This window comes from Hippoglossus stenolepis, chromosome 13 (genome assembly GCF_022539355.2).
Source record: "Hippoglossus stenolepis isolate QCI-W04-F060 chromosome 13, HSTE1.2, whole genome shotgun sequence".
In the NCBI taxonomy this organism is placed as follows: domain Eukaryota; kingdom Metazoa; phylum Chordata; class Actinopteri; order Pleuronectiformes; family Pleuronectidae; genus Hippoglossus; species Hippoglossus stenolepis.
In genome coordinates this window covers 887,458-901,606 of record NC_061495.1, presented here as the reverse complement: position 1 = coordinate 901,606, position 14,149 = coordinate 887,458, and the positions used below count along the sequence as shown (strand labels likewise).

The 14,149-nt window shown below is 46.3% G+C and overlaps 1 protein-coding gene across 6 annotated transcripts in view; it reads right to left on the bottom strand.

Moving 5' to 3' along the window:
• Positions 1–606: 606 nt before the first annotated feature.
• The window catches only part of LOC118120114 (abl interactor 2-like), an 882,953-nt gene continuing 869,410 nt past the window's right edge, over positions 607–14,149 (bottom strand). The window contains exons 2-12 of one of the 6 annotated variants that reach the window (XM_047342553.1): positions 12,202–12,369; positions 10,733–10,909; positions 10,601–10,618; positions 10,133–10,233; positions 8,169–8,321; positions 5,109–5,233; positions 4,433–4,744; positions 3,474–3,638; positions 2,796–2,894; positions 1,995–2,168; positions 607–1,686 (exon numbers count right to left, since the gene is read on the bottom strand). In XM_047342553.1, the coding sequence (XP_047198509.1) occupies positions 1,511–1,686; positions 1,995–2,168; positions 2,796–2,894; positions 3,474–3,638; positions 4,433–4,744; positions 5,109–5,233; positions 8,169–8,321; positions 10,133–10,233; positions 10,601–10,618; positions 10,733–10,909; positions 12,202–12,369 (1,668 nt within the window). In that variant the 3' untranslated portion in view covers positions 607–1,510. The other 5 variants (XM_035174821.2, XM_047342556.1, XM_047342557.1 and 2 more) reach the window with 5 other exon arrangements.

Genomic DNA, 14,149 nt, shown 5'->3' with positions numbered 1-14,149 from the left:
AGTTTGTTCAGTGTTGACGTGATGTATCCGTGTGGCGTGTCGGTGTAGTGTTGGCGTGATGTATCCGTGTGGCGTGTCGGTGTAGTGTTGGCGTGATGTATCCGTGTGGCGTGTCGGTGTAGTGTTGGCGTGATGTATCCGTGTGGCGTGTCGGTGTAGTGTTGGCGTGATGTATCCGTGTGGCGTGTCGGTGTAGTGTTGGCGTGATGTATCCGTGTGGCGTGTCGGTGTAGTGTTGGCGTGATGTATCCGTGTGGCGTGTCGGTGTAGTGTTGGCGTGATGTATCCGTGTGGCGTGTCGGTGTAGTGTTGGCGTGATGTATCCGTGTGGCGTGTCGGTGTAGTGTTGGCGTGATGTATCCGTGTGGCGTGTCGGTGTAGTGTTGGCGTGATGTATCCGTGTGGCGTGTCGGTGTAGTGTTGGCGTGATGTATCCGTGTGGCAGCAGCTTTTAAATCCTGAAATGAAGAAGCTGCAGCAGAAACTCCAGGGGTCTCATTTATAAAACAGTGCGTGGGATTCATACTAAAAGTGTACGTGCGCACAAAAGCCGGAAATGGCGTACGCAAAAGAAAATTCCGATTTATAAAACCGTGCGCACGCACACCTGAACACCACTTTCCCGTCTCCAAAATGTTCGTACGCATGGGTCAGAGTTTGCTTGGAAATACGCAAATTTTCCCGTCAAGTTTGTTTTTATAAATCCCAACATTTGCGTGAGATGTGGCGTACGTACGTTTCAGGCCCCATTTTGTGCGTATGCATCGGTTATAAATGAGACCCAAGCTCTGCTACGGCGCAACAGGAAACTGGTCCAATTACACCAAAAACAAGAAAAGGCCAGAAGTGGGAAATTCAAAGTGTTTTGAGCCAAACAGAAATGTTCGGTTTCAGTGTTTAGTGCAAACGTGTCCTTTGCATAGCTTCCTCTCAATCGGTGTTTTAAACTCAGGGATTAGACAAAGCAGACAACGACGGGCCGAGGCTAGCTGGTTAGCATGCTAACCTCAGAAGAAGTAAAGAAGTGATAGAAGCGGAGAAGAGACACAACGTTTGATACTGAATTTCTAATAAACAGCTTCTAATGCTTACGTTAGATATGTACTGATTGCAAAAACAGACGTAGCTGCTTAAAGAAAATTATTTAGTGATTTCAAGAAAATAAATTTGGTGCGACACCATCTCTGAATGAACTTCTTGTGATCACAATAAAACTCTATTTAAAAACTCAACTTCTAACAACATTAAGTTGATGCTTCTCTGTTTCTAACCAGACGACTGCAGGTCAGATTAGTGCGAACATCCTCTGTGGAGACGTGGACGTAGCGGAACGCGTTCAGCGTCACTCACAGGAGCTGGAAACGGATTCTGACGTAGACTCACAATAAAATATGACTTTTCTTTTCACAAACTTCCATCAGCTTGTGATTGTGGATCAAAAGGAGCCAAAACAAAAATTATAATTCTCTTCAGGACTGAACAGGACGACAGACGCTCTTCTTCTCTCTCCTCAGTCCGCGTAGTGCATGATGGACTCCACGTAGTTTCCGGGGAAGAGGCCGGTGGTCGAGTTCATCACCCCTTCGAACCACCCGTCCTCGTTCTTCTTGATCACGTAGATGATCCCTCCTTCCTGGAACGATAGCTCGTCCTCCTTGTCGGCTGTGTAGTCATAGATGGCCACCACTAGAGGGCAATAAACACACCAAAATGTTTTTTTTCTTTTTAGCATTTTCTGACATTTTACAGACGAAAGCGACAAATCGATAAATTGAAAACATAATCAGGAGATTGATCCATAATGAAAATGTTCTGGATCTTAAACCAGCTTCATGTGCCGTCACTGCTGCTCAGGCCCGGGCCTCTCTGACATTATCATGGATGCAGTGTTTAAATGTCAGGTGTCCCGGAGCGACCAATGGAAACGATCAGTGGCGCTGCACAGATTCCTGTTCCCATGACTGTGATGGTGAAGAAGGTTTGAGTCACGTTACCTTTCTCCATGTAGTTTCTTGGGGCCCACGGAGGGTCTTCTTCAGTGTACGGGTCGCTGTACTCCACCACTGCTGAGTCCTCTTCATGTCCATCTTCCATTGGCTGAGGAGTCAGCAGGGGCTCCTCAGGCCACGATTGGCTCTCAGCAGCCGGAGTGGGAGGGGCGTCTGAAACTGGAGGTGGATCAGATACGTTGAGGGTCAATATCAACCAATCACAGATCTGGATCATAGTGAATAAAGATGGACGACATGACGGCTCCAAAACGCTGAGACAAGTCATCTAGATAGACCCCTGGTGGCTGCCTGCGGTCAAGGTTATATAAACCCTCCTCCTCCATGTTAGCAGATGGGACATCACCAAACTAAAACATCAAAGTAGACGTTAAATAAATGTTTGTCAAAGATGGTTTCTGTCATTTCAGGTCGTTCTTATCTCACTGATGTTTATTTATTTAGTTATTTGATGATATAAAAACAGGCTGAGACGTCATGATTGACAGATGATACTGACTCCTGATTGGTTGAGAGCATCTATGGGCGGGACCATGTTACCGCGGCTCCACGATCACCACTGCACAGACCGTGACTGTAAATGACGTCATCACCACAAGATGGCAGCGTTTGTCTCTGAGATATTTTAGTTAAATTTCTGGAGAAAGTGGAGACCTGTCGTCATCTTTGTGTAACTGCTCCACCTACAGGCAAGAGAAGACACAGCAGCAGTTGTGCTCCCACAGCTGCTGTCAGTGTCTTCATCCACATTTCACATAGTTGACATTAATACATCACAATACTCACTGGACTCCTGAACTCGAGCAACAAACCCCATGAGAGGCAGCTGAGGGGTGAACTGGAGGAGTGATGGAGGCGGGGGGGAGGCTGCAGACACACACAGATCTGAGTTCATCAACACAACCAACATAACACGTTTTAAAACTGTGTCCACACAACTATGAAGTTTTCCAGCCTCTGAATCAGAGACTTGTGTAAACTGGTCTCGTTTTATTTTGAAAACTCTGGGTTTGTGTTTGAGTCTGAACAGAAACTGAGACTTTAGTAAACGATGACACGTTCTCTTCCTGATTGGTTCTCATCAGTCACATGACTCGACGACCAGCGGTGAACACAAAGCGTCGCTAACACTTCCTGTCAGTTACAGTTCCACCTCGTCGTCGCTCAGAGAACAGAAATCCCTGCTCTGACTTGTCACCACCGGGGGGGTGAATAAAACATTTGCCTCGTGGGTGAAGCAGATCTGCAGTGTGGCTTCACGTGGAGTTAAACTCCAGTGAACTCTGACCCTCCACATTCACACGAGATTATTTCTAATACGGAGCTGAAACACTAATGGTTTTAGTTTGAAATCGATGTGTGGATGAGGCTTCACCTTTTAAAGTGGCAGCGAACAGAGGAACCGAGGTTTCTGAGAAACGTGACAACAGGTCAACAGGTCGTAGTCAAACTCCTCCCACGTACCTGGGCTTTGGTTGTAACAGGGACCACCGTTGACATGGTTCTCTGTTATGATTGGCTCGCCCGTCACAGAGGGGGGGCGGCGGTATGGCAGCGACCCGCCCACCTGTGCAGTCTGGTGTCGTGGCTGAGGTCGGTTCATGCTGTAGAACTGAGGGACAATCGGACCTGAGCGCAGACAGAGCAGCGTTAACACTTTTAATTACAACTCATTTCAATCTTTGTGACTTTCTAACATTGTGAGATACATTTTCTACACAGACTTCTTCAGAGGATGATATCTATGAGCGGTTTGGTGCAGATTCAAATCTGGAACCAGGGAATTTCAATGTGGTTCATGAGGAGGCTGTTGGTGCAGTTTTCATTGAGGTTTAAATCCTCATGAGCAAACTGTGAATCCTGGAGGTCGAACCAACACCTTAAGACTCTTTCAGAAACCAACTGGTTTGTGCTGCTGGGTTCAGAGTTTTTCTGTTTACACATTTTCTTTACAACAGGTTTCTGAGCTGAGAATGTTTGTGTCACGTAAACTAATATATATTTTATTTTTAAATGAGACTCGGGTCGGTCACGCTAACATGATGAAACAGTTTGTATTCAGGGAAACAAGAGTGACACAAACTTCATTAACTGCATCAGGCTCAGGGATCGAACACACGTCTTTTCCTCCATTGTACATCCCATGCCTGGCTCAAGGGCTCGTTCCTAGTGGACGTCACAGTGATCAGAGCTGGTCAACATTGGTGAACTTTGAACACACTAGCACTTTCTGACTGAGTCTTTAATGAGATTCTTGTTAATGGTGTTAGATGTTTATATAAAATTGATCAATACGAGTCTTTGAGAATCGACTCATTTGTCTCTCGGGTTGAACAGAAGAAGATGGAGGAGCGGAGACACGAAGGGAAAGAGCGGGACTTTGTGAGGTTGACGACGGAGGAGGTGTTGTTGGAGAAACTCACCTTCAGCAGGTGAGGAGGAGGAGGACAGAGGAGGAGGAGGAGGGGCAGGAGGAAGAAGAGGAGACACTTCTCCAGGTAAAGTGCCGGACTGGAGCTCAGGCGAGGGGTTAGAGAGGGGGGGAGTGTTGGAGGGTGCGTTTGACTGAGGAGGGGAGTCAGCTGGTTGTGAAGGCGAGTTTGGCTGCAGGGGTGCGTTGGGTTGTGTGAGGGTTGTGGTGGAGGAGGAGGAGGAGGAGAAGGAGGACGGAGTTGGGGAGGGGGAGGAGTTAGGAGCGGTGGAGGAGGAGCTAGCTGGTCCAGCAGTCGGAGAAACTTCAGGAAGTAAAGACGGAAGGTTCAAGGAGAGAAATAATAAACTGAACATAAAAAGATTTTCAACATCACATCCAAACAACCGGTTGTTTATGAAGTTTAAATTTAATAAAATTATCAATAAATTTATTTTCTATGACACGAGGTAAATATAGAGAAAAAACAAGAATAAAGCATAAAAACAATTTAAAAAGAAATGAGAAATAAATTCATCATTTCATTTATTAGGATCTCAACACATCACAGTAACACACAACAACACACAATCTAACTCACACACAATAACCAATAAACCTCAGATAATGAATCAATTTACAGATCAATACATGATGTGTGTCTGTGTGTGTGTGTGTGTGTGTGTTACCTGGGAAGGTGGAGGGTGGGGAGGGCGTCGGCACGGCGATGGGAACGCCCACACAGCCGCTGCCACTGTTTTCTCTGCTGCTGCTTCGACTGCTGCTGCTGAGGTGACTGCCGCCACTGCTGCCACTGCACACACACACGCACACGCACACGCACACGCACACACACACACACACACACACACACCTTAATATTCAAATTATCCGACACAAACATTGTTTAGACATTAAAGGTCCAGTGTGAAGGATTTAGTGACATCTAGTGATGAAAGTGCAAAATACAACAAGTTAAGAGCCACAGACTGAAAATAAACATGGCTACATGTTTCTGCTTTACTAAATCCTACAGACTGAACCTTGTCCAGACACAGACACAGACACAGACAGACACACAGACACAGACAGCCTGCAAAGACAGCGGAGAAAACGCAGAGCGGCGACAATGAGCCGTCATGAACATCATCGGTGAGTCGACGTTAGCAAAGAAGCAATGAAACAATGAAAAGCTGCAAACACAGAATCTGATTGGCTGAAGGCTCCAGAGTGACAGTGACCATGCTGGTGATTGGACGAGAGGATAACGTAGAAGAAAGATGTTAAAATATGAAGATGCTTCTTCTGAATTATTTACTCAAACCAAAGTCATCATCATCACTGAAAAAGAAAAAGAACCAGTCTATTGTTGTTGTTTCCAAATAAAATACCATGTTTTTTTATTTAAAATGTCAGTGATTAGATTTAAAGAGATTAGAAGTTGTTGTTTCCCGTCCACTCAGCTACATGAAGAGCGAGGAGAGTCACTGAAGCAGGTTAGAACCGTGCGTCCTCTGTGGTTGAGGAGCAGTGATGTTCTCTTTCTGAACATCGTTCCTGTTTAACTTAGAGAAACACTAATTGTGATTATTTTAGTTTTATCATTAAAAACACCAATGACATCACAGCTGAATCAACCGCAGAGCAAACACTAAACAGCAGAGGGAGCCGGAGCACACAGACGTGAAATGAAGCCAGAAGAAAGACGACGGAAAATCCTACAACTTTTTATTTTTCACTTCAAGGTTTATTTACTGTCTGAATTCATGGGATTAAAATCTTATTTGAGTTTAGAGAAATAGTTTTGACATTTTGGAAAATATACTTTCTCTGTTTCCTGCTGGAGCTTCAGGAAATGAGACTGAGACCAGCCGGTTTATCTTTATAAAAATAAAGAGATTAAACAGGAGAAATATTAAACTGAGGGACTTCAACCTTCTCATCGAACTTGAAACAAACAAAGCTCAAAATGTTTTCATCTAAACTGGAAACCTCATACGTTCATATTCAAATATAAAAAGGTGCTAAAGTTTCTCCTGTGAATGAAGGAACCAGTTAATTAATCTCATTTCATTAATCAGATCCAACATATTTACTGTTGAATCCGGATGAAAAGATCAACTAAAACAAACATGTTCACCACATCCGTCAGGCTAGTTGGGAAACTGTTTCTAATCTTCCATGAACTGAGGTCCTGACATGTTCCTGACATGTTCCTGACATGTTTCTGAGGTGACGTGTTCCTGACTTGTTCCTGACATGTTCCTGACATGTTCCTGACATGTTCCTGACATGTTCCTGACGTGTTCCTGACATGTTCCTGACATGTTCCTGACATGTTTCTGAGGTGACGTGTTCCTGACGTGTTCCTGACATGTTTCTGATGACCTGTTCCTGACGTGTTCCTGACATGTTTCTGAGGTGACGTGTTCCTGACATGTTTCTGGGTGACGTGTTCCTGACGTGCTCCTGGCGTGTTCCTGACATGTTTCTGAGGTGACGTGTTCCTGACGTGTTTCTGAGGTGACGTGTTCCTGACATGTTTCTGATGCGTGTTCTGACGTGTTCCTGACGTGTTTCTGAGGCTTTCCCTGACGTGTTCCTGAGGTGACGTGTTCCTGACGTGTTCCTGAGGTGACGTGTTCCTGACATGTTTCTGAGGTGACGTGTTCCTGACGTGTTCCTGACGTGTTTCTGAGGTGACTTGTCCCTGACGTGTTTCTGAGGTAGTGTTCCTGACGTGTTCGGTGACTTGTCCTGCGTGTTCCTGACATGTTTCTGAGGTGACGTGTTCCTGCGTGTTTCTGAGGTGACTTGTCCCTGACGTGTTCCTGACATGTTTCTGAGGTGACGTGTTCCTGACATGTTTCTGAGGTGACGTGTTCCTGACGTGTTTCTGGTGACTTGTCCCTGACGTGTTCCTGACATGTTTCTGAGGTGACGTGTTCCTGACGTGTTTCTGAGGTGACTTGTTCCTGACGTGTTCCTGACATGTTTCTGAGGTGACGTGTTCCTGACGTGTTTCTGAGGTGACTTGTCCCTGACGTGTTCCTGACATGTTTCTGAGGTGACGTGTTCCTGACATGTTTCTGAGGTGACGTGTTCCTGACGTGTTTCTGAGGTGACTTGTCCCTGACGTGTTCCTGACATGTTTCTGAGGTGACGTGTTCCTGAGGTGACGTGTTGCTGACATGTTCCTGACATGTTCCTGAGACGGTTCTGACGTGTTCTGACATGTTCTGATGCGTTGACGTGTTTCTGAGGTGACTTGTCCCTGACGTGTTCCTGACATGTTTCTGAGGTGACGTGTTCCTGACGTGTTTCTGAGGTGACTTGTCCCTGACGTGTTCCTGACATGTTTCTGAGGTGACGTGTTCCTGACGTGTTCCTGGCGTGTTCCTGACATGTTTCTGAGGTGACGTGTACCTGACATGTTCTCCAGGTTCTGTCTGTGAGAACAAATGTCTGAGTCAGTGTCTCTGGACATGTTCTGGATCTTCTCCTGCAGCCTCCTAGTAAAATGTGTGTAACATGTCAGAGTGAGTCCATGTGAGGAAACAGCAGGACAATGTGTGGAAGCTTCCCAGTGAGCGAGTGGACGCCTTGATGGGAAAACGTCTCTTGTCCCAGACCAGACTGACAGATGTGTTGAATTTCTTTAAAATCATCATGAGAGTGAAAAACAGAAGAAGTTGGTTTGTTAAGTTCAGCTCTGAGTTCGTTCTGGCCGCCACGTTGACCCCGGCTACCTGAAGGTTCGGGGTCGATGGTTGAGGGTGGCGGTGCGAGCCGGACTGGGAAGCTGCCCAGGGGCCATATTGTTTCTGGTGGGGCTGGAGACATAATGGTTGGGCACCACTGGGGGGCACACTGGCTCCAAGGTCCTGTAGGGGGAGCTCTTCCTGCACATGCAAGAGGTGATGGTGAAAACAAGGTTTACTGGACGGAGACGATGATGATGAGTCACTCCAGGGTCCTGAAGGGGGGGGGGGGCTCTAACATTTCATTCTTAAAAAAAGAGAAATATTATTATTTAACCCCTCAAATATTAAAGTGTCCATCACTTTCATAAAATTTGATTAGAGTTAAATCTGAGCTTATTGTGGTTCAATAGCCACTGGGGGGCGCTGCAGCTCTTATTCTGCAGACTATATATTCTGTTCACCGTCAACGCAGTGAATCCACAAAACTAGTTTTAATTCAACAAAATGTGACAAATGATCCTGAATTTCAACAACACAGAAACATAAACATCTTGACAACTGTTCGTGGTTTCCACATTAAAAATGAGCCGAGCCGACGAGAAACACAGAAATCTGCTCTGGTCATATTTTAAAGGTCAGAGTTTATTTTTAGAGACGTCAAACTCCTCCCGCGTCACGAAGCAGAATCTGACCAGAGCGGAGACGAAGAAGCAAAGAGTCGGATTCATATCGGAGGAAAAACACAGAATCACCTCAGCAGGCGACGTTCACCTCGATTCACATGCGTGTGAGCGGAGATTGATTCAGAATGAAAACATGTGTGTGTGTGTGTGTGTGTGTGTGTGTGATGTCGTCCATTTGTAAAACCTTTAATAAGCCTGAACTGTGATTTTAACACAAAAAGTACAATTGGACAAGATTCGGACACAGGAAGTGAAAATCATGAGAGTTCCTGGGTTTGTTTTTTTCTGACGACAGAAGGACGACGCCGACCCACTGCTGTGTGTGTGTGTGTGTGTGTGTGTGTGTGTGTGTGTGTGTGTGTGTGTGTGTGTGTGTGTGTGTGTGTGTGTGTGTGTGTGTGTGTGTGTGTGTGTGTGACAGATGGCGCTCGTCCTGCTGACCAGCTTCAGCTTCCTACAAACTGCTGAGCTGCTTCTGTTCTCTCACACTTCAACACTCTCTCTTCTTATGACATTTCCGTCTCTGGGATCTCGAGCCTTTGGCAGAGACGCAGATCTGAACCATGACTCATCTCGTACGAGCAGCTTGACGATCAGCAGGTCGGAGCGGAGACTCACAGGAGGACGAGCTACTTCACACACATTCTGTTATCACCGACATTATAACACGACGGAAACCTCGTTTTAAATATCCTCCTGTTTCTCAGATTCTCGTCTGCAGACTGACGGGACAGAGTTTTAGAAATAAAAGCAGGAGGCTCTTGAACACCTGGAGGAAAGATGACTCAGTAACTTCCTTTGAATCAAAGCTTTAAACATTAGCTTCATACTTTATTCCCCGATTTGACCTCAGTCTAGTTTTTACTCGCACACATTCTCATTTTTAAATTGATCTCCGCTCACGTTTGTGAACTGAGGTGAAGAATCATCGCTCGCTGAATGTGGGCGGAGCAGGATGTGACGGCCATGTTGGGTCAACCACACCAACTGGTTGAGGCTGTGATGTCGCTGGTCAAAGTTCACCTGCAGGATTTGTGTAAGCGTGACATAACACACCTGAAAACACACATCACGTGACGATTTCGTGGGCGTGTGCATGTTGGTGTAAACAGGAAGTAGATAGTCCACCTGTCGGAGTCAGCTGCTCCGATGTTATTAAAGCGTTCCCTTCCTGTTTGTGTTCAACACGACAAGGGTTGTTGTTGTTTGTGTGTTTATCAGCTGAAGAACAATATGTTGGACTTAATACAATGACTTCGATTTGTTATAGTTAATAAAGAGGTGTGTGTGTGTGTGTGTGTGTGTGTGTGTGTGTGTATTACATACCCAAAGATGACTCTGCCTGCCCTCGGAGGACTGGGTGGTTTCTGGGAGGGGGGGGTGGTCCGGGACAGACTTCCTAATTTCATGTTCTGTTGGCCGTTCCCCTGCGCGCGCGCACACACACACACACACACACACACACACACACATGAAACTCTGCTCTGATTGGTTGGTAGATCATGTGTCTCCTCGTTGTTTTCAAAACGTCGAAGCTTTTTAAATTATAATTCTATTTTATTTTTCCAGAGTGGAGCTGGAGGAGAAAAACCACAACGAAGTGTGTTGTGTTGTGTGTCCTTCACTAACATGCCTCGTACGTGTGTGTCGTGTTGTGTGTCCTTCACTAACATGCCTCGTACATGTGTGTGTCGTGTTGTGTGTCCTTCACTAACATGCCTCGTACGTGTGTGTCGTGTTGTGTGTCCTTCACTAACATGCCTCGTACGTGTGTGTCGTGTTGTGTGTCCTTACCTTGAACCTCAACAACCACTAACAAGTCAATGAAAGCAGAGGAAGAAAAGAGGACGGTGAGTGTCACTGAAATAACCACAGACCAACACTGACCATGTTCAACTCAACAACAATCACATGGGACTCCTTCACCTTGACTCCGTGTCCGATGTCGTCCAGGACGCCGTAGTCGATGGGCTTCCTGATGTAGCGCACCGGCCTCTCGGGATTGGACTGAGCAACTATTTTATGCGAGCGGCACGTGTTCTTGTTGGTGGTCAAGATGCCGATCTCCCGCCTCGCCACCTTTTCTTTGTGAATGTCAACGGTCTGAGAAGATAAACGAGAGAGTGAATTCAATGCAGGAAGTCGAGTCCTGTGACTGATAAGAACCAATCAGGAGCCAGTCTCAGCTGTCAATCATCAAACGGATCAGAAACATGAACATCAGCGAGATAAGAAACGGGTTGCAACGTCATGGTTGAGACTGGCTCCTGATTGGTCGAGAGCATGTATGGGCGGGGACTCGATATCTCAGCTACACCCCACGATCGCTGCTTCTCAGACTGAATATAAACGATGTCACCACAAGATGGCAGCGTTCGCATCTGAGATGTTATGGCTTCATTTCTCCACACACACACACACACACACACACACACACACACACACACACACACACACACACACACACACACACACACACACACACACACACACACACACACACACACACACACACACACACACACACACACACACACACACACACACACACACAGTGAAATGAAGAGTGGATTATTGAGTCTGAGCAGAAGCTTCGCTGCATGAAACACTCGCCTACACAGCAGATGTGAGTGTGAGTGTGTGATGTGTGTGTGTGTGTGGTGTGTGTGTGTGGGTGTGTGAGTGTGTTGCTGAGAGCTGCTCTTATGAGCAGGAACATTCTAAGCTGTGTCCTGATGATACTGATTCTTCGGGGTCTGAGGACGGACCCTGAACTTCTCACTGTGACACCACATGCTTCTTCTTCTTCTCCTGCAGGCAGAGCCTCGTCACCACGAGGGCCCGGAGCCGGCTCAGTGAGCAGGATGTGAGTTTGTCTTGGAGCTGTGAGGTGTGTGGGTGCAGAGTGTTGCTGATATTACAGGTTTTATTTATCTACAAAACACGTAAACTGAATCCTGTGGACTTCCTCAGGGACAGAATGTGAAGTCCTGGATCAGAGTAGTGATGGATTTAGATAAACGCTGCAGGAGAAACCACATTTCCCATGATCCTCATCGACCACCTGCACCAAATATCACTCAGGATTTACTTCCCCCAAGTGGGACTAACGAAGGATTTTCTGTTAAAACACATTTTTATAAAATGACTTTTAACCAGACGTTTGTTTTATTGCTTTTATTTTATCCATTGTCTGGCAGTTACTTGTTTAAATTCATAACGACAGCAGGTATTTTGTGTTTTAGTCTGTGAAGCACTTTCATCTTATGGTAAACCTCTTTTTCACCTAAACAGCAGGTACACACAGGGTTTTAAAGAAATACAACTTATACAATAACACAATACAAACCATACAACACAATAAATCCTCTGAACCGGTGTTTGTCTGCTCCGACCTGTGAGATGTGGTTGACGGAGCTCTCCATGCAGCGGAGCTGTGAGGCCTGGATGTCCAGCATCTGCAGCACGTTGTTGGCCAGCGTGTTGATGAGGTAGGCGACGCTGGCCAGAGACTGAGTGGTGTAGCTCTTGGTCTCCTCCAGCGCTCGCTGCTTGTCTGTGGACTGAAGAAGAGACGAGTCAGGATGTAGATTCACAGCGTTACAACAAACTGAGGAGACAGGAGGGACGTCATGTTTCTCTGGAACCAGATCACCGTTCTATGGTTTACTGCCATGTTTTGAATCTCACACATTCCGTCCATCTTGGAGAAGGCCGTCCCTCCGCACAGACGTTTATCACTAAATTACTTTGTACACCACAGATCTCTGATGGGTGACCTCTGACCTTCAGACACACACTGATAGAGTCCAAACATCTGCAGTTGTTCACATGATCGAAAATAAAAAACCTCATATTTAGAACATTCTTTTAAATTCTTCTCAAAAACCAAAAATGCACAAACCTCAGATATGTTTATAATTCAGTTTCAGTACAGGACATTAATGAGTAAACACACGTCAATGAGTCGCCTCCTCTGTTTCATGTCCTCGTGTAGAACACATGCAGCTGAACACACGTGATTACACACAGATTAATGCAAACCAACGTGTGCACTTATGCAAACACACACACACACACACACGCTGCCGCTCTCCTGGTAAAATGCTGAATGTGACTTTACAACACAAATCATAGAAACGTTTGTGTGTGTGTGTTTGTTTGTGTGTGTGAGTGTGTGTGTGTGCTGAGGCATGATGTAGGTCAGAGCAAACTCATTCATGCCCGAGGTTGACAAGAAACACACTGACATCCATGTGTGTCTCTCTGTTACACACACACACACACACACACACACACACACACACACACACACACACACACACACACACACACACACACACACACACACTTTGTGATGAAGTGAAAGTCTGACACTCGTGTGATTCCCGCTTGAGCTTTAATGGAAATGTTATTGTTCCACTGATTCCCACCAGCGACTGTAAATGAAGACGACTTCTCCTCTTCCTCCAGAAGTGAAACTGAAACATGTCAGATAGGAACGCTGCCATCTTGTGGTGATGACGTCATCTGGAGTCAGACGTGATCTCATCGATATGAGCTCAACCAATCACGAGTCAGTCTGTCATCACATAAATAAACAGCCTCCAGTTGAACTCTCGTCTGAATCTCAACAAAATCTCTTTTCTATTCTTCCTCCTCGTCCAGTTCCTGACCTTCATCCCTTCATCCGACACTGAGCTCCCTCCTCTTCCTCCCTCCTCTTCCTCCCTTTCTCCCTCCTCTTCCTCCCTCCTCTTCCTCCCTCTCTCCCTCCTCTTCCTCCCTTTCTCCCTCCTCTCTCCCTCCCTTCCTCCTTTCTCCTCCTCTTCCTCTCTCTCCTCTTCTTCCTCCCTTTCTCCCTCCTCTTCCTCCCTCCTCTTCCTCCCTCCTCTTCCTCCCTTTCTCCCTCCTCTTCCTCCCTCCTCTTCCTCCCTTTCTCCCTCCTCCCTCCTCTTCTTCCTCCCTTTCTCCCTCCTCTTCCTCCCTCCTCTTCTTCCTCCCTTTCTCCCTCCTCTTCCGCCGTCTGATGTCCTGTTAGCAGTGACCTAGTTGGAGGGTTGAGTCCTCTGGCCTGAGGACAGGGCGACACACACACACACACACACACACACACACACACACACACACACACACACACACACACACACACACACTCATCACACACACAGACACTCTCTCACTCACACACACACACACACACAGACACACTCTCACTCTCACACACACACACACACACACACACACACACACACACACACACACACACACACACACACACACACACACACACACACACACACACACACACACACACACACACACACACACACACACACACAA